The following is a 20,303-nucleotide window of genomic DNA, read 5'->3' on the forward strand; positions in this document are numbered from 1 at the left end:
TGTATTTCTTTTCACCAGGAGGAAACATCCACGCAGGCCATTTAGCCTTGTTTCCTGACACTCAGGCACTGGTACAATTATGCCATGCCAGTGCAACACCAGACTTGGGCAATACTCATTTCGGAGTAATCCTCATATCTGTGTTTTTACTGAATATGAAGAAAGCTTCTCTGAATCCAAGCTCTGTTAAACTGGCTCCAGTCTTTGCAATGACATGGAAGTCCCCTTGTTTGTAGTACCATTCTCCTATCTGAGGCTGCTGAACAGGAATGGAGGGACAAAAGGTGGGTGAACCCCAGTCCTCTTCTTTGCTTGGACACACTGGAGGCACTGTGATCAAGTGGGAGGGCTTGCCAATCCTTTTGAGAATGATCTTTTTAGAACTGCAGAAGCCAGCACCAAATCTAGCTCGTTTCAGTAAGCGCTCACAGAAAAGCAGCAAACAGTGTGAGCAGGCACACAGACTCAGGGGAAGGAAAAAGAAAACAAGAGCTGTCCTGACTCTCAAAACTGTGTAGAGAAAACTGCCAAGAGGCCCAGTGGTGGGGCCTAGCTCTGTCAGATGGAGACAGGTCACACAGATTTGAAGTCTGCAAAAGCTCAGGAGGTGGCTGGTGCACTTTCAGCCACAGCCAATGGTCATCCCACAATATACCTGCAGCTAACCAGCTTCAAGGCCTTGAAGAGAAGTATTTATCTGTTATTATGCCTTATCTTGCACCTGTATTTAGGCCAGTGCTCATGTTTGGCTGCACCCTGCGTGCACAAGAGGTACAGACTGCCTGCACTCACACCTGTGTCACAGATTTGCTCTTTTCTCGCCTATACGTCCAAGTCAGCAAGTCCTTTTCAGAAAAGCAATCTGCCAGATGATTTAATTTTCCTTAACTTACCTGATTGTCTCCTGACAGGAAAGGGAAGAAATCTAAACCTGAAAAGAGCCAAAGAAAAAGAGGTCAAGCTTCTCAAAACAAACAAGCACCTCCCAATTTCTCCCTCTAAATTTTGAAATGAAACAAATTCAATCAGCATAAAACTAACGACACTTCAGACTCTCTTCACCACCAGATCTTGGAAGAAATAAGAAATCAGACTTTTAACACCCTAAGACACTAACTTAAACCTTCCTTCTCTTAAAATTCCACCTTACCTTCTATGGTTGTAGAAATATTATTTTGCACAACTAGATTGTGAAACAACTGTATGTTTGAATCCTTCTCTAATAGTCACAGCTGCTGAGAGAGCTGTACCCACAGCTAGGAACAGTCAGAAGCTTACCTTGCAAGTCATAAGGCATAGGTGTCATATGGAATGGATGCCTGTAGTCTTGGATAAGTGATGTGTTGATGTAACTGGTGTCAACAGCAGGAAGGCTTGGTGTTCTTGACACAGGAGATGCTTGATGGGGTAAATTCAAAATACTAGAAAAAGCAAAAGGTTTAAAGGATAAAATTTAACCTTACAGCCAAGACTATAAGTACACCATTCGAAGATTCCCTTATTTCTACTGCTGTCCCATGCAGGGGTGCCCATCTCAAATTTAACAATCTCAGCACACTGTATTACTGTTCTGACAGGCATTAACAGCTTCCCTGCTAAATTTCAAAGCTTCTCTAGAAAGCATCAAGCTGCTGCTATACCTCGGTGAGTCCTGCAGGGGAAAGAGGTTGAGCATTACATGTTCCCCAAACTTTTTTCTTGCAATTAAGTTGCTAAATCAGAACACTGATTCAGTTCCAGACAGACTGCCAGCCTGCTGAAGTTCAGCAAAACTAATGCAAAGCAAAGTTCAATCTTAACAGAAGAAACTGATGGGATCCACTGCAAATGGTACAGGAATCTCCACTACAGAGATTCTACATGCGCTCCTAAGCTGGGACAAGACAACCCTAAGGCATCTTGTATCCTAGAAGGAGGTACAAATCTGCCTGACAGTCCTGCTTTACAAGGCAATTAACAATGGAACACACCCAAAAAGGACTTGAAGAGTTTTAAGCGATCACTGAGAGGTTTAACATCACTGGAGAAGTAATGAGTTCAACAGCAGGATCCCATAGCTTTAGCTTCAGTTTTCATCCCCGCACGTTTACGTGAACAGGGTGCTCTTAACAGCATGGCTACTTCAGTGCAGTCAGCTTATTCTGGCATTCTTTATTGCTATGCTACTGGCAGCAGTTACTGGCAAAACCCACACGTCCCATACCACACCCGAGTATGTTTCTCACTGCTCACTCTCCATATGTGCTGCTCTTATATTTCCCTATGGAAGGAAAGCATTTCCAAAGCCACAAAAACATACCTCTAAGCCACAACCTCTTGCATGAAACCTCGTTTTCACAAATGCAATTAAAAACCTGCATCATGTGACTCACCGAACGATGTTAACTTTACAAAGCTACGAAAGCATGTGTATATACAACTTCACTTATGAGCTGCATATCCTTCACAGTGTTGTATGTGTGTTTTACATAGCAGAATATACATCTAACATCTTGTACTCCAATCTTTTTAGGCTTTGTAAGCCAAGACCAAATTATTTTGTAACAAACTACTAGCTTTGGGAACAATTTAAGTATGCTTTAGTTTTAAATTTGTCAGCGTTTTGTTGCAAATACATTCTCTCTGCATTGGCCTGCATTTTTAACTCTCACCCCTTATTATTCATTGGTGATGCTGGAGATATGGAAGGACAGCTTCTCTTCGCAGAGGGTTCCTCCTCCTCTTCATCTGACGAGCTGTCAATGGTCAAATCAATCACTTCTACCTTCTTATTTTTGTTTGATTGCTGGTGAGAAGACACCTGATGTTCTAAGGAAGAGCTTATGCACCCTGTACAAGGCAAGACAACAGCAGCTGTAGTTTACAACAACACTACAATCATCATCACATCACAGCTTACTATACTGCCTCCAGAAACAACTTAGAGACAGCAAATTGACACATCACTTATTCCTTAAAAAGTACTACTGGCCCCAAGAGGGAATTATTCAAGCAGTCTTTCCTGCAAACATGCCTAAAAAAGTTACCACAAGCAAAAATAAGCATATCAAAGTTGAAGTGCAGCAGTAGGACATTCAGTCCACACGTCCCAAAACACGACTTACCATCAACTCCATTGTAAGATGTGGTCACTTCCTGCACCTCCTTCTTCGATCTCATAGGAGCCCATGAGCCATCCTCCTTAAACTGAATTTCATCACAGTCTGTACAATACTTCAGGATTTCCATGAACAACCTGTCAATCAAAATCTTTTAGTATCCACCCTCAAAAAGAGGATAACTCATTTCTAACTCAGTATCTTTGTTATCAGCCACTCTACATTTGAAAAGTGTTGAAAAGGGACTGATAACTGCTGCTGCTTCATCCCTCCCTCATCCACTGCCTTATTAAAATGGAGTTACTGTTTTGTCTTTTTGTTTTTCGTTTTTAAAACTACCTAAAGTACAGATCTGCACATTCACTTAAAAGATGGGTTCAGAACACTCCAGATCTCACAACACAGAACTCTGTATTTCCCAAAACAAAGGAAGAACGTAAACAAACATGAAAATAAACACGGGGAAGTAAGAGATTGTTCAACAGCGTGGAACAGAGAAAGCCTGTATCTCACAGCAATCCCTACAGCTGAGCATTTCAGGGCCAGTACTTCCAGAAAGCTCTTTTTCCTTTCTAAGTGAAAGGTTCCTAACAAAGGCTGAGCATGGGAATCTAAACTCACATGCTCTTCTCCTATCTGCGTCTCCAAAGCATCGAGAATCCTGGCACCACATCACCCCGTGTGAATTCCAGCTTTTGACCAAGACTATTCACGTGGTTCTGCCTAGGAAAGAGCTTTGCTTTAATTAGCGAGAAAGTTTGCTCTTTCCCAGGTTAAAACATTTCTACAAAGAGCCTTTTCTCTGGGATGCTGCTGTTCTGTCACCTAATCTCCAACATCCACACCTGACAACACAGGGGTAATAAGAATGATACATTCCTTTAATTATTTACTAACTCTTAGTCTTTGCTACTAGAGGCTGAAACTGTTAGTCTCTATTGCTGTACATGAGCAAGAATCCTCATAGTTCTTCAGTCCAAAGCAGAAGACCCATAAATCCAAGGGCCCCCAATTCCAAAGCTGCCTGTACAAGATCCAAGGGTCTCCAAAAGGGCTTGAGAGTGGTTTTCTGCAGCTCTAGCTTTGTTTTCAGCATAAAACACACATTCCTCCAAAAGATAGCTCCTATCTAAAAAATAGAATTGCAAACTCTGGAATTCATATTTGACATTTCCTTACAGAGACCAATGCTTGCTTTCCTAACGCTCTGTAGGTAGGCAGTCCCAGGGAATTGATCTCTGTCACTTTCCATACACAGCAACTCCCCAAGTGTGAAATTGTATGTGCATGGGGGGGTGAGATGGCAGCACTTATTTGATCTGACACAAATGTCTTATCAATTATGCCAGATTTGTGCAGTTGCTCTATTTAAGGGGAAAAAAGTCAGTATGTGCTATTTTCAACTAGGAATCCATCATATGTGAATATGTGAAAGAACAGACAACTTTGAGGCACAGTAGTAAAACATTTGCCTGAGATTGGAAGGAATACCTCCAATTATTATAAACCTTCAGTCTGATCACCTTTGTTCTTCCAGAACACTGACAGAAGACACACCTGGTAAGTAGCCCTTAACAGTGGGGAAATTCAAAGATGTGGCCACTTAGAACAGCTCATAATCAGATAACCAAGACTGCAGAGCAATGTACCCTGTACTGCACAAACACAGTGACAGAAAGTAGAAGTTACATCCTTCATTTTGAATCCAGTTGTACTTACCCATCAATAATGAGATGTTCATAGGGTGCCTTCTTGTCACAGACAGGGCAAACCCAAGTTGGTTTCTTCTCATTCATCTGGATGTATAAAGTGGCATCAAAACACTGCAGGTGTGAGCAGGTCAGAGCCCTGCACGGTATGGTTAGCCTCATTTTGCCAAGCTGTAGGAAAAAAAAAAGAGATTGCATCACCTTGTTATTAGATTAACAAACAGGGCTCTTCTGTCTAAAGAGAGGCTGCGATGGGCTGAATTCTGCTCCAGAACACTTCCCCAAGTCCAAGTTTCAGTCAGCACACATGCCATAATACACTGTTCCCTCCCTTCCTCATTTCTAGGTTTGACTGGCAATACAAACCTCACTGAAGTCACGTTTTCAGCTACATCTGATCAAGTAAACTGACGACTACATCCCTCTCCATGCTGGCAACAACACACAGAGCCTCCCAACCACCCGCAGCATACCAGTGTTCTGGACAAGTCATGAAAAATAATTCTTCATGCTCATTAGTATTTGAAATCCAAAGAATGTGGGTCAGCCCTCTCCTATTCACTCACAGCTGATGAAGTGTGTGCTCAAACTGCTGCCCATATCCCAGCCATCAGGGCACTACTGCAACTACCTGGTTAATTTCCACACTTGGGACATGTTTGCAAACGTGCTCCTGTATGCTTGCTCCCGAGTGTGGAAACGTGTTTCCTCAAGTTTTTTGTTATTTTCAGCACTTTCTCTAAAAAACTGTCAGAAAGCAGCAATTCATGAAATAAACCATACCTGTTAACCATTAAGAAACTATTTTATACTCATTCTGTTGGGCTAAACATCACTGTTACGCATACAGTTGAGTTACCCTGAAATATTTTTGCCTCCTTATACAAAATGCAAATAGCTGCCCATCCCCTGTTATACATTACATCTTTTCAACACCACAAAGGGCTGGCAAGAATCTAAGTGCTAACATAAGCCTTCAGAGGGGAACAGCCTTTCCTCCCCATCTGCAGGTTTTGAGGGCAGCACAAAGCTTCCACACGCTCAGTACAAAGAGCACAACGAGTGCCTGAGCAGAGCAGGCAGACACAGGGGTGCTGCACGCAGCAGGTGCACAGACTGGATTTGACAACAGGAACAGCTTGATTTGGATTAGATAGATTAATGATAACCCAGGCCATGAAATATCAACACACGATTACAACAAACGCAACGCTGGTTGGACAGTGGTGGGCATTTCACATTCATCTGAGACAAAAAGTTTCTTCAACAGGCAGTTGCTTCTGCAGCAGTTGCACTCTAGGAGGGACTGCCTACACTAAAAAGCAACAAAGTCCAAAGGAGACTCCTCCCTACGTGGAAAAAGATCACAGTGATTTATTAAGAAGTTGATGCCAACTATTTTGAAGCTAGATAACTGACCAAAATATATGTTATGACTTCACTTGAAGCCTCCAGCTAATTCCAGCAGTGGCTGGGAGGAGGAACTGTTTTTAGTAAGCTTAAGCAGTGTGGTCATGCATACTGATTGCAAGCAGTACAAGATGGGTGCCACAGGATGGCACTCAATCTCAGAATATCACAAAACTAAAAACAATATCAAGAACAAAGGCTCTACTCACAGTCCACTACTTCCTCCATGATGCTTTTTTTCCCTCCCCTTTTTTTGGACCCCCGTAAGCAGAAATCCCCCCCCGCCCCACTCTCAGCAAATTCAGCTCGATTACAGGACCCTGCTCATTTCTGTCCCCTCTGGCTGTGCATCACTGCCACAGACCTCACCACCAGATGGAGGAAAGCAGGGACCTCCCCGGGGAGCCTGCAGTAATGGTGCTGGAGCTGGGGCAGCAGGAGGTGCTGCATGTGCCATGTGTCTGGCACCCCTCCTCTAAAATCCATGACCAAGCACATTATTTCTATACCATAATCAGCCCCCAACAAAGCAAGGGCCCCTGACCCACGTCTATTATGAATCCTTATCTCCCAGATGGCAGTCAATGGCTCATTTGTCTTTTGGGCACAGGGAGTCTCCTAGCTCAGTGAGGATCGAGAGTAAGAGTGCTGGAGATTAAACTGGGTGCTTCTACGTGATGCCAAAGAAAAACAAGACAGGTCAAACACATATGCTGCAGGAAGAACTGAAATCCTCCAGCATCCCAAATTGAAAAGATTTCCACCAGAAACATTTCTGCAAGCTCTCGGTACAGAAACTGAGCCTGGGTCTCACAGAAGCCCTATGCACACAAACAGCACACACAGTGTTAACAGGAAAGGTCTCCTTTCCCCATTTTTGGCACCGAACGCCTGGATCAGCTCTGCCACGCCGGCCAAGCTGTGTCAGAACTGACAAAAGGAGAGGTCATAAAAGAAGGGATGCTTCCCAACTTCTGAAAAACTCCCAGTGCTGTTACTGGTTCCTGCCCGCTGTCAGCAAAAGAAACGCTGCATGCATTTCTTTCACAGGCTTACAAAACGTGGCTATCTTTTCATGCTGAAAGAACGGACCCAAAACAGGAGTTACAGATTTGTAAACAAAGCTGCTAAACCTACGGTGAAATGCTGGATTTGGAATTTTTGTTCAGCTAAATATTTGGTCCTGCTGCAGAGCCTGAGGATTTATTTTTATTCTGAGGGCGGGAGGAGAGAGGGGAAAAAAAAAAAAAATCAAAAAACACAAATTCAAGTGCCTTCCTGAAGCACAGATTCAGCCCAGCCTCTGCCTGCTGCATCTGAGGCAGATCCAGCCAACAGTTAAGGGCAGCTTTTTCTCTGTGCTGTATGCTCTCCGAGGGAAAGCAGGCCTCTGTGCTAAAAAAAGCTCAGCAGCAACCCAAAACACAGCCACAGCAAGCTGCCTGGCTCCACCTTTTAATTTTATTATTGCTTTTTGAGGGCAAAATAAAGGTTATCAAGTCTAAACCTGCCACCCTTTTCCAGACGTGCAATCCCATTTATTTTGCTCAAGTACATACATGATAGAACCACACATAACGAATGAGACAGGAGGATCAGCATCCTCACATCGACAGACCTGAAGATGCACTGATCTTTAAGTTTTAGTTTTGCTACTGGAAACCACGTAAGCATTTTCAACTTGCACTTTCAAATCGTCCACTTTGCACTCATGCAATTGAAAGCGAGCACAAAATACAGATAAAAATTTCTCCCTAAGCCAAATGTTTACAGATCTGCAAGTGAAAACGTGGAGCTTCCAACAAAACCGAATTCAGAGTCGAGGGCAGCCTGAATCCTGCTAGCCATCCTTCTTTCCACAGCACAGTGTGAGAGGGGCAGTCTTGGTCCTGCAGAGCTTTTGCAATGATGGGTTACTCCAAGAGCTACAGTGAGATCAGACAGCACTGGGTGAGGAACACATTGGAAAAAAGTCCACGTTTTGTAGAGAGTACTAAAATGATGCAGATAAATCTGTGGCTGCAAACTCCATTTTGTATGTCTCTCAGAAAAGAACCAAGAGGAATCAGGGAGAAAAGCGGGGCTCCTGATGAGCTCCAGCCTAATGTCTAGCTGGTGTCTCGTTTCCATCCCCATGTAACTATGAGAAAGGTAACTAAAATTTGACATCTTCACGTATTTGTAGAATTGCAATCCTAAAAGCAATCTTGTACCTTCCTGCTCTAACACTAACTCACCCAAATCACAGACAACGTGAAAAAATATGCTTCAAAATATTAAAGCTGAAGAGCTTTAATCATTAATAGACACAATTAGGAAAACAGAAGCGTGTCAGAAAACTGAGACAGAATAATCTATGAAGAAACCCAACTGCCTCAAGTGGCTCTTTTGACAAATCAACCATGGCCAAAGCAATAAACTACTTCCAGAAGATGCACGGGGATTAATTCAAGATAAGGAATATGTGGGCACTTCTAAACTCTTGCTGTCATTTAATTCTAACCGATTTATTATTTTTGTCTATACTGGAAACTAATAATGGGGTTAAAACATCTTGTCTAATGAATGATAGAAAAAGCAACAGCGCCGTCAGTGTGATGTCCAGAACAACAGAATGCAAACAGCACAACACAAGTGCAGCTAAAGCACCTTCAGCACTGCCAGTCTGCAGCAGTTTCAGTGTGGTGCACTGGTTCTTGTGTTCCTATGATCATAGGTTACAAGGTTAAGATAAAAGTCTGATCTGTAAAAGTAATCCCTGGGTCTTATTTACACACAAATCATATTAGTCTATCAATGTGTTATTATTTACAGTTCTCCACCCCAATATTGATGGTGAAACCTTAAGAAAGATTGTGAAAATACCACACAAAGATGTACAATAGTCTTTAAAAAAAAAAAAAAACATGAATGTAATCACTGGGCTTTTAGATACAAAAGCTTTGCTTTGTAAAAAGCTTCTTTACATTGACAGAGCTGAAGTAGACATTTAATAACTACTGAAATGAACTTCCCAAGAATAAAGAGAATTCTCTTTCCATTTCAAAACTGAGAATTTCACGTCAAGTTGAGCAGACTGAGCCAAACCAGGAAAATAGATTCATCCTCAATCTTGAGGGCAGGTTAAAAAGTTATACTGCACTAAAGACACTGCGTCAGTCAATACTAGAACACAATACAATAAGAATACAATGGAACAGTCAAGTGTTCTGAAAGTGTTTGATATTTAAAACAAGAGCACCACATCCCAAAGACTTTAAAAGTACCCATAATGTTAACAGTGCGCAGCTGGGCCGATGGTAACAAAGCCAGCTATGAACCACTGCTAAACCCTACATGCACTTGGTTGAAAAACAATAGGTCAAGATGCAGCAGGTCTGTCACTTCCATGTTCATTGGAAGCATACCCCCTCACTTCACCTTTGGTACAAGTTGTATTTGAACATTCTCTGGATCACCTCTTCATTTTTTCTCTAGGACTCCAGAATATTCAACACATACAAATGCATATCATCACCTTTACTGAGAAGACCCTCAACTCTTTGATAGCAGGCACTGGCTGGAGAGCTGTTTTGAACAGACAGAATCACCTGCTGAGAGTGGTGTTACCACAACCAAACACTGGGAACCCAATTTGCACACGTGCACGACCTAGTGATAGATTCAGACGTGTGCTTCCATGTCGTTCTGAATAGCATCTTCAAGTTAATGGAATACTCACCTGCTCAGGGGCAAGTCACGAGCTTTATTACAGTACTGGATCCTATCCCATGAAGCTGGAACATAAGCCAACCTCTACCAAAACCTCGTCCCTCAACAGCCACACTTTTTTTTTTTCTTTTCTTTTTTTTAAATCACAGTGATTTTTAAGGGAACTAAAAACACTTACCGGACAAAGAAGAGAAACTCTTAAGCTTGTCGTTGCTATTTCACTGTCTGGATCTGCAGTCAGTTTCTCTTTGACTTTTGAAAGAGAGTAAGTTATTTGAAAGAAAGTAAGTTAGTTTTACAGTTGATTTAAAATAAATTTGTTAAGAGAAATAAAATCATTCTAAAACATCTGCTGGAGGCAAGCAGCAGTGTTTCTAACTTGCACAGTAAAGGTGCAATGTAAGCCATCTTTACCTCTAGAAAGATCGTGACAACTTAAGAAAGGTAAAAGTAGGAAAAGCTCTTCTTAAACCCAGATACCTAGAAAAAATACTTATATACAAATGGCTTTTTCCCCACGCACACAACTGCTCAGCTGAAAGTTATTCAAAAGCCACCACCACGATGAACAACAGTAACACCACTGTTAACTTCAACTGCTTTTAAAAAAGCTTCAGTAACTCTCCCTTGGACAAGTCTGTGCAACCCTCCGAAACATTCATCGGGAAAACCTCCAATTCAAAGACCAAAAATCAAATGGAGAAGTAGGAAATCACAGCAGAAGTACCCTGACAAAAGTGGAGCTTTAAATAACTGCAGTGAAACATTAACACTAGTGAATACACCAGTCTTCAGTCTCCACCCAGCCTCTATTTTTATCCGAGAGGACTGCTTTATAAGCAGCCATTGTTTAAGTCAACAAGTCAGTTCCACGTTCTTCCTGCTCCGTGAACCATACCTACACCCTCACTGCCCTCCTGCATACAAGCAGGGGCAGCCACCTGGGAAAGCTGGATTTCTGTGCGCCATAAGCTGCTGCTCAGTACTACACAGCATCAGCTCTGCTCAGTACTACACAGCATCAGCTCTGCTCAGTACTACACAGCATCAGCTCTGCTCAGCACTACACAGCATCAGCTCTGTGGGCCTGCAGTCACCGCAGGGCTGATTTCCTCCCTTTCCTGTGGGCAATGCGCATTATCTGAGCATCTCCCAAAAGAGTGTGAAGGAGTACAACTCCAACAGCTGGCAAGTGGTCTTTTCATACTTCCCCTGGAAAAAAGGGTGCGTAGCAGATTTTGTTTGCATTTTTCTTCTACCACTGCAATCTTGTCAGAAAACAACAAAGCAATAAAGCTCACACCAAGTTTGGAAAGGAGCGGGGAGGGAGCGGAGGGAATTTTGTGCCAGACTCTCTGGGAGCCCACTCCACAACAGTGTGCCAAAGGAACAAAGAGTGTGTTGATGAAGACCTTCCTCCAGCACTTCAGCATCAAGGTTCAGTCTCTGCCATTTAGTTCAGCTTGCCGAGGTACTGAATTACCAGTTAACTATGTAAATACAGTTGTTGTATTCTGAAGAAACAGAACCAGCATGACTGAACTGAAAGAGATTCTCTTGCATTTTTCTCTTCACTGTGTCAACAGGGTTCCTGGACTGGCTCCTAACACAAACAAAAGCCTCGGAGTCTTTGAATTGGAACCGAATACAAAGAACACCACTATCAGATTCTAGAAACCCAGAGAATTGTAGGAAGTCCAAGCCTTGATTAGTACAGCCCCATTTCAAATCTCCACTTACAAAAGCTACTTTTTTAATAGAGCAGTGCATCAGACATACTTAATGCTCTCGAGTGATCGGGGTTCCGTATTCCTTTTGCTCGTAACCTCTGCAGTAGCACCGTAGAGGACAGCTGCTTTACGAGATAGACTGCCATGGAATAGTTCTGGAAAACAGAATAGAAGTTCATTTCTAAAACTGGCATATCATGCTATTCAATCACCAGCAACACCATCACCACCCCCGCTCCATAGAAAAATAATGGAAAGGACAGAACATGCCTCACATTAAGGTGCATCAATTACTTTTTGATATAAAGCATTCTCCAGACTTGCAGATACACACTTGAAATTGAAAAATGAAAGGCTGACCCCCAGCAATTACCATGTATGTTTTCACTAGCAAAACAAACCAGAAAAATCCAGGCAGTTGTGACATCTGCCACTCTACGTAGGCTGCAACCAGAACCCAGAGATGGGGTTTCAGTAATACATCTTAGCATAAAATTACACAAATTGAAATAGCATCAGAAGCACATTTTAAATATTTCATTCTTACAATGAATGCATCTCACATCGTTAAAAACCACTACTGCTTTAACTTGTTTGTTTAATGCCTCAATTAGTATAGAAGTTAGAAAAAAAAGCTAATTAACATTGAGAAATTATTTACAGACAGCTTGAATCTACAAAGCTAGGAACTTGCCCAAGGCGTCTTGTACAGAAGGCTCGTGAAACAGATTGTGTAAAAATCACAATTATGACTTTAGGAAAGGTAGAGTACATTAGTTGAGATGTGCAACTGACACTTCAGAGAAGGTGGGGAAAGGCATTCAGATTTTGTACTATGCAGGCACATCTGAAAATAGAGCAGTTCCTCACATTTAACTGCCCAGGGCTCAATCAATCACATTAGGAAGCATTCTATCTAATGAGAGGGGAAGTTCTGACTGGCACATAACTCCCATGAAGCACGCTAAGAATTTGCCCCTATCTTCAGCTTCATATTGTAAGCTGGAAGTTAGCCAGTATATTCTTTTGTAACTGGTATCTACGAAGGCTAAGGAAATTGCCAGGTCACTGAAGAGAAGCTTAGAGGCTGCAAACTTGTGACATTTCTTTTCCCTAAGTCCCCATTTGTATTCTTAAGAAAATGCACAGCACTGGACTGAAAGTCATCAGTGTGCACAGGCACTTCTGCAAAAAAAACCAAAATGGATTTAAAAACAAATGCTTATTTCTGATACCTGTGGCTCTCATTAGATAAAAGATGACTCTGAAAAAAATCATTCAGCCATCATTTACTCTGTAATCTGAATGGAGATTGTTTTACGCTCCACGAGAAATCCATCATGACAGAGAGGGAATGAAATACCATCGTGGTGTTTTACAACTGCCTATTGTGCACGGCTGGGCTGTAAGCATTCTTCCACTTCACTTCAGGAATCCCGGGCTTTGCACTCAGACAAATGTTTGGACCACGTTTCAGCCCAGGACAGTTCTCAGGACCTCAAAAAACAGGACGGTTGCAATGGCAAAGCCAGAGTTTTTTCAAGCACGTATCAACTTTTAACGTGTAACCAGCGGTTATTTGTCATCACTGAAAGTAAGGCACTAATTCAGGGACTAACTTATTCAATTAAGCTTTTGCACCACGTTCCAGATTTAATTAGTGCAGTGGAACATCAGCAATTTTACAGCATCAATTGTAACGTTCTGACGCTCTCCCTGCAGACAAGAGAAAGCTATAAAATCATGACTTTTTAAATATTAAATAGAAGGACAGCATTTGTGAGAACAGAAATGCGAGAGAAATTAAATGCGAATCCTATGGAGCTGCTATGCTGAGTGTCTACATTTACAAGGTCATAAGCCCCTGCTCTATACACAATGCCACATTTGTTTCTCAAGTGCCCAAAACCAGGAAGGTGCCTGCATTACGACAAGCAAATTGTCTGAGCCCTGACTCACAGAGACAGCTGGGTGAGAGGTAAGGAGAGACAGCTCACACCAATAAAAATTGAGGACTACTGACCTAGGGGAGCATGTCTTATCAGCCCAGACTGAAGTGACAGAGTAATACAGTCAATATAAGGAAGGATCCACTGCGAAACCATGAAGTATTTCCTGCACAATGAATCTTGTTTTTCTTCCAAATCCTTCGAGCAGATGCCAAGCAGAAATCATTAAGTTTTAGACACCATTACGCACCAAACAAAGTTACTTACTCTTCCAATTTCTGCAGTCCACGAAACAACGATTGTGTTTGGTACCGTCGTAGACAATCTGACGAGTGAGGTAATGTTGATTGGTCTGCTAGGTCGCTTTGGTTCAACACCATTTTTGGTTGGTGGAAGATAGCCCTAGAAATCAAAGGACTTTCTCCCTCAGCAAAAGAAGAACAGTGATTTCACCTTCTCCCTCCCCGCTCCTCGCAGCCTTGCCACAATACCTGCTGGGTCCCACCTGAACCGGGCTTCCTCTTCAGTTTAAGAAGCATGAACATCAGACAGCAAAACACCACGTGCTTCCCCACTCCTTTTTCCTTACACACAGCTCCACGCTGTGCAAATCTGAACCCTATCCACTGGCATATCAGAAGGCAGCTCCGACACCTCTTTCTCGGCGCTCACTGCATGTGCCTGGCTTACACTGCCCAGCCCAACCCCGTGCTCTGCCCCACTCCTCCAAGTCTGCGCCTCACTCTTCAGCCCTGCTGGTCAGCGGTGCACGCGTGATCTCCGAAACAGAGCCCCACGTTAGCCAGACTCACAGGATGTTTATCAAACAAAAACTGACTGTCAAGCTTTCAGAATATCAGTCTCCTAGATCTGCTGGCTGGTCTCAGGAGAAACAATTTACTTAACTATCTTTTTCATTCCTCTATCTGTCTTCATTCAAATGCTCCAAAACGCGAAAACAAAGGTTAGGATAAATTCTCAGGCTAATTTCTGACAGACAGCTCTTAACAATGCTATCCAATTATGTATGTCAAAATAACATCTTACTTACTGGAAGGCTGCATGGTTTCCCATTTACTTTCACACACAGATTGGGTGGGAAGTGATCTTCTTGTGGACAACTGGTTTCTGATAAACAAAACCTAAAAGCAAATCACAGAATCACAGAATCACACAGAATCACAGAATTGTAGGGGTTGGAAGGGACTTCCAGAGATCATCAAGTCCAACCCCCCCCAAAGAGCTTCATCACCTTTCACTAATAAAATGATTTAAAAGCCATCTCTTCCTAGGATGACTATTTTTCCTCCCACTGAATTGTGAAAACATGCTAAATACAGTTCCCAAACTAGCCTCATGGATTTTTAAGCAGGAAAGCCCCCCTGATTACAGGTTTAGGTCAAGATGGCTGTAGGTTCCTCCTCAGGTTTCTTGAATTCCTCAGGCTGGGTCTGCCTAACAACAGGTTCACTCAGATATGCAGCTTCTCACTACAAAAGATAGATCATCCAAGTTTCTTTCCTACCATTTCTCCAGCCTGACCTTGACTCCAGACCAGTGTTTCACAAAGGGCAGCACATACAGTCTCTTCAACTGCTCCTACTCCAATTTCAGTAGACACCATCAGATACTATCGTGATGCCTACGACAGGCCCTCTAGTTAAGTTCAGACAGTTATCAGTTTTTGATAACACAATGTAATTTAAGAAAAAAAAAATCACAGTATTGAGAACAGGCCATACAAATACATACCTTAGCTGGACCTGTACTGTGAAGTCGCATTTGGTCCCAGAAATATCCCTGGTAAAGAGAGACAACAGGTTAAGATGCACTGTTTGTACAGTAGGTTTGCCAATGCTCTGTCAGACACTGCTTTAAGTCAGATCTCTGCACAGCCCTTTATGCACCGCGCTTCCCTTCTGGTCAGTCAAAACACAGCTCCCAAGATACAGACTACTTCTTATTTTTCAAAGGGAATAAACCAGTTACAGCCTCACCTGATCTCTACCTCTTCCTTTTTTTGATAAAGTAAAGAGAAAATTTTGATGGTAAGTGTGAGGAACACTTTTATACTGAATAAACATAGAACTCGATGAAGGATCTGATCTGTGAAAAGGGGCTGCAAGTAGGAGAGTTCTGTATTTGTACAGCACTTACTGCAAGAGAAACCACAGCACAGCAGAGGTATTTCATTCCACACCCTTTTCTCCTCCATCAGTTTACACACAAAGGAGAAAAGAATTCCCCACACGAGCACCCTGTGAGCATTATGCACACTGAAGATTGCATTTTAAAATGAAAACTGTTGTAAGCTGAGTTTGGGGTATTTTCAAGGACTTTGTAATATTTAAATACTGTATCACTGGTCAAACTCACATTGAACTGCTGATTTGCTGCACTTGCTGTGGCGTCAGTGCGAATGCAAAGCAGGTTTCTCGAAATCGCTGACTGTTATCTGATGCTGGAAGAAAACAAGAGATAATTGCCTTAAAACAGTAAATACAGAATAATTAACAACAGCCTCCTTTCGTTAAAACGTGTGCATACATACACACAACACATTTATAGCCCAATCATCTGATACACATCTGCTTTTGCAAGCAATTTTGGAGCCAAGATGGAATTTGTCATTTGATTTCTCTTGTAAATAAAAACAATAAACAACTGTTATATTTCTATATAAAGTATACATTAAAAAAGCAATGCAGGTAACAGCAAAGCTGAGATAAATCAGCTTAAGACTTTACCAGTCACAGTAGCAACATTAAGGATTTGATATTAAATGAAAAAATTAAGGTAATTCTCAATCACTTCATTTCCTTTAACACACAAGACCATGGGTTACCTCATAAAAGCATACAGAGGGACTGAAAAGTACAACTAGGCAACTTCTCACAGTTCCAGAAGCTATTTTATAAGGTTAGATGCATCAAATACGTACTATGCCAGCAATCACAAAACACACAGCAGTGAAGTCTGGCTTTGAAGTCCTTCAACTCTGCACTACTTACTCCACAACAACACAAACAGTGTTTAACAATTAATGCACCTGCTGAAAAAAATCAAAGAAACATTAAGCATCTCCAAAATAGTGCTCTGAAGGCACTTCCTCCCCCGGGGGGGGGGGACAAGGACACAAAGCCTGACTGCATCCAAAGCAAAGGAAACGGCCTGGAACAAACAGGAGCCCGCATCACCTTCCTGCAGAAATGGCCAAGGGGTTACAGCTTTCACTCCAACACACCTGCTGATGAGTTCACCATTCAGTTCCGCTCTTAATAAAGGCACCAGGTTGCCAACAACTCTGGTTCTGAGCACTCAAATGTATCATTTCTGAGTTACTCTAATACATGCCCTGTATTAGAGGCCTTACTCTATGCCTTACTCTAATACATACACCCTGGACCAACAGAGGAGCGACAACTTCAGGGTGATACCTCAGGTACTCCCTTGAAGGCAGCATGTGGTAGGCTGGGGCCAGCAACAGAATAGCAGCTGCACAAGAATTTTTGTAAAAATATTAGCTACTGTTCTAAGCATTGAGTTACCTGAAGGAACACCTGTATGTAGGGCATTTCTAACATTGCCAGCTGAGGCTCACAGCACAAGAAGGCCTCCAGCACCTCCACCTGGGCTCGCTATCACCCTCACACGCACTCACCCCAATAAATGGAAGCAGAAGTCTATGAGCTGATGGTCCCCAGTGGTCAGAGGTGCATTCTATCACATGCTGCTCAACCCTCCCCAGCTGTAAAGCAGTGCTAATATCCACTGCAGTGTTTTCAGGACGCTGTTTCTGTGTACAAGCTATCACACAGGAGCAGGGTCAGATTGGGAAGAAGGAAGAAGCAACTTGTTAATTAAAGAGAGATAACGTAAAAGCTAATCTTCAAAGGATGCAGAACTCTTGACAGATTGAGCGATGCAAGCAGAGGGAAGACATCCCAGTCCCCAAAACCCAAAGCCAGGCTCTGAGCCGTGGGACACAGCCCCACCACTGCTACCAGCTGGGAAAAGGGCAAGTTCTTCATCCTTTGTTTGTTTTGGCCACCTCGTGTGCCATTGGAAAGCAAAACTAAGATGTGGTGGCTTTTTTTTCTTTCCTGGTCATTTCTTTGTATGAGGGCAATGCTGGGGTGACAATGCTGCAGGGGCAGAAGCAGGGAGGAGGATGGGAGGATGTGTTCTCGTCCCCTTGTACAGGAGGAAAGGCAGGGGGGGCTGCAAACCAAACTGAAGCATCTTCTGAGAGGGAAATGAGAAATGTTTTTCTTCTTTGTGGTTTTCTCTGATCTCCCATATGTTTTCTCATACCTTTTTATAACCTTATCTATTATTTCTAGATCTACTTATCCTACAAACGACGCATGAAAATTTCAACAAAACAAATCAAAGGGAGCTAATTTAGCAGCTCCACGTCTAAGCGCAAGGCTCCCAAGCTCATCTGTGACAACACAAACTCCCCTGTTTGTAAGGAGTTCGTGTTCCTCGTGGAAGCGATTTTGGAAGCTGGGAAATTAGGAGGGCAGACAAGCCAGCAGACTTCTCCCAGTTCATCCAGCAGATGAGCTGGGTTTAGGAGAGCCAAGCAGACCCTGACCAGATCAACACATTGTTTACTTTCAGAGTAATGGAATTCAATTACAACTAGAAATATACAAATACAGTTTGATATAAGAAAATCGTTTTTATGGCAAAAAAACATCCAACCACGCCTTGCAAATAGCTTTTATTTAACAAAGGGAGGCAGAAAGATCTCCAGCTGACAACGGAGCAGATTAAAATAGAACTTATAATCTGATAAAGCTGGAACACAGCCAAGACAGTTAATACAAAAATTCTTACGAAAGTTGCCAGAAACACATTTTTCCCCTCACAATTATAAATTATTAAGCTTTATAACCTTTTCTTTCGCACATTCTGAATGGCAGAGCTCAGAGGATTACTTTGTAGGCCATTTTCCTTCACATCCCAGAAAAGAGGTACCAAGCACAAATGCCTACTGGATATTTTTTGCTCCACATGCACACAATAATTTCAAGGAATGCCGTGCATGGCGAGTATTACTGCTAACAAGTCCTGTGAATTACTCAGACACTGGAAAAGGTAGATGTTTGAACGTGGATAATAACAATCTTTCCAAGCCAATTTGTGTAATTAAATGGATGTCAACCAGAAGAGCTTCAGACAAGCGATATGGAAACCCACTTCTCCTGTTCCAGCAATCTCTCTGTTTTGGAGGAGGCGTTGGAGCCAACTGTTCACTTCTACCTAATGCACCCACCTTAGAACCCAGAGAAGGCGAGGCACCAAACGCACGTTCTCTTCTGAGCACAGCTGACACTGACCTGCACTCAGCACACCCAGGCCCTGATGTTAGCAGGAGACACACTGAGCTACACAAACTGCAGTGCAGCAATTCTTTTTCCTCTTACCAAGTCACCACCAGCACCAGCTGCTGAATTATTCCACCTCCTTCACTCCAGCAATGATCCAAGCAGCAGATGGGGTTGGTATGTATCGAGCGTGCCCCAATCACACCTTGTTTGTTGCATTTTCATTGACTGGTTCACATGAGTAACGAGTTTTCAAAGTTGGAGTAAAAACCATCGTAATCCTTTGGAGCGCTATTCACAGGTCTAAAACACTTTAAATTCTATATCAATATTTATATTAAAGAGATAATGAGCATAACTAATAATAATGACGCGTAAAAAACATTTCCTACCAGTTCTACTCTATTTTGACACAGAAAAAGTCCATGGCATTAGAATGAACGAAGGCAGCTTGAGTGGCTGCGTTTTCTACAGCTCTAAAAATATTCTGTTCCACCTCACCAGCACCCGGGGCTAAAAATAGCCACGCAATCTTTCTGCAGTAAAATACCTCTCGCTGCCTCGAGAAAAAGCTGCTCTAAGTTTCCATTCAAAAGCAGAAACCTTCAAACCTTTAACGAAGCTCAGGTCGTTACGCCATCAACATGGGGATGCTTCCTGATGCACCAGCAGCTGGCCATCGTGCTGTCAGTGCTAAGGTTCATGCTCACCCAGCTGATTACAGAGGGGACACGCTATTTGCTAATGCAGAAACATATCTGGACTAAAATTAAGCTTACATTTTATACTCTACCTTAGCTGAAGACAAGAAAAGCCATCAGTGAATTGGCCTTTGACCAGTCGCATGCAATAGTAGCATGTTTATTGCTGAACGCAGGAATAGTTAAGCAGGAGGATCAGGACTACAGCAAATCTTTGCTCGATGCTGTAAGCCGAACAAGAGGTGTTAATTGGGCATTCACCAAGCTAATAGAGTACATCATCTTCATCAGTTACATCTGTCAAAATATTGACCGGTAAAACCCAAACACTATAGAAGATGTCAATCCAACACATAAATATTTATGTATCTCCCCTAAACACATAAGATTCTTCATTTTGTTGCAAGACAGACATTTTGCTTCTTTATTCTTTTCAGCTACAGAAGGCATTGTGTCAGTTTATGCTCCATCTCCTCTCAAGTAGCACCACTGAAAACGTAATATACCGGCTCCAAATAAGACAAAAATGGCTGCATTCGGATTAAGGCACAGAAAACATTTACCTTTTTAAAAGGTAAAATTCAGACAGGCTTTGAATCGCGCTCAATTGCAGCGGAAGCCAGGGAACCTGTAACACAAAGCCCACATTGCTCATAACG

General features: G+C 42.4%; 1 protein-coding gene across 2 annotated transcripts in view; it reads right to left on the minus strand.

Annotated features, from left to right (window-relative positions):
• The window catches only part of PIAS1 (protein inhibitor of activated STAT 1), a 51,810-nt gene that overhangs the window by 4,519 nt on the left and 26,988 nt on the right, over positions 1-20,303 (minus strand). For both annotated transcript variants that reach the window (XM_052671869.1, XM_052671868.1), the window contains exons 3-13: positions 15,984-16,068; positions 15,360-15,407; positions 14,659-14,749; positions 13,875-14,009; positions 11,708-11,813; positions 10,107-10,180; positions 4,818-4,978; positions 3,105-3,235; positions 2,652-2,829; positions 1,279-1,421; positions 894-931 (exon numbers count right to left, since the gene is read on the minus strand). In XM_052671869.1, the coding sequence (XP_052527829.1) occupies positions 894-931; positions 1,279-1,421; positions 2,652-2,829; positions 3,105-3,235; positions 4,818-4,978; positions 10,107-10,180; positions 11,708-11,813; positions 13,875-14,009; positions 14,659-14,749; positions 15,360-15,407; positions 15,984-16,068 (1,190 nt within the window). The remainder of the gene's footprint in view (positions 1-893; positions 932-1,278; positions 1,422-2,651; positions 2,830-3,104; positions 3,236-4,817; positions 4,979-10,106; positions 10,181-11,707; positions 11,814-13,874; positions 14,010-14,658; positions 14,750-15,359; positions 15,408-15,983; positions 16,069-20,303) is intronic.

Source organism: Tympanuchus pallidicinctus, unplaced genomic scaffold, assembly GCF_026119805.1.
Source record: "Tympanuchus pallidicinctus isolate F22 unplaced genomic scaffold, pur_lepc_1.0 scaffold12, whole genome shotgun sequence".
Classification (NCBI taxonomy): domain Eukaryota; kingdom Metazoa; phylum Chordata; class Aves; order Galliformes; family Phasianidae; genus Tympanuchus; species Tympanuchus pallidicinctus.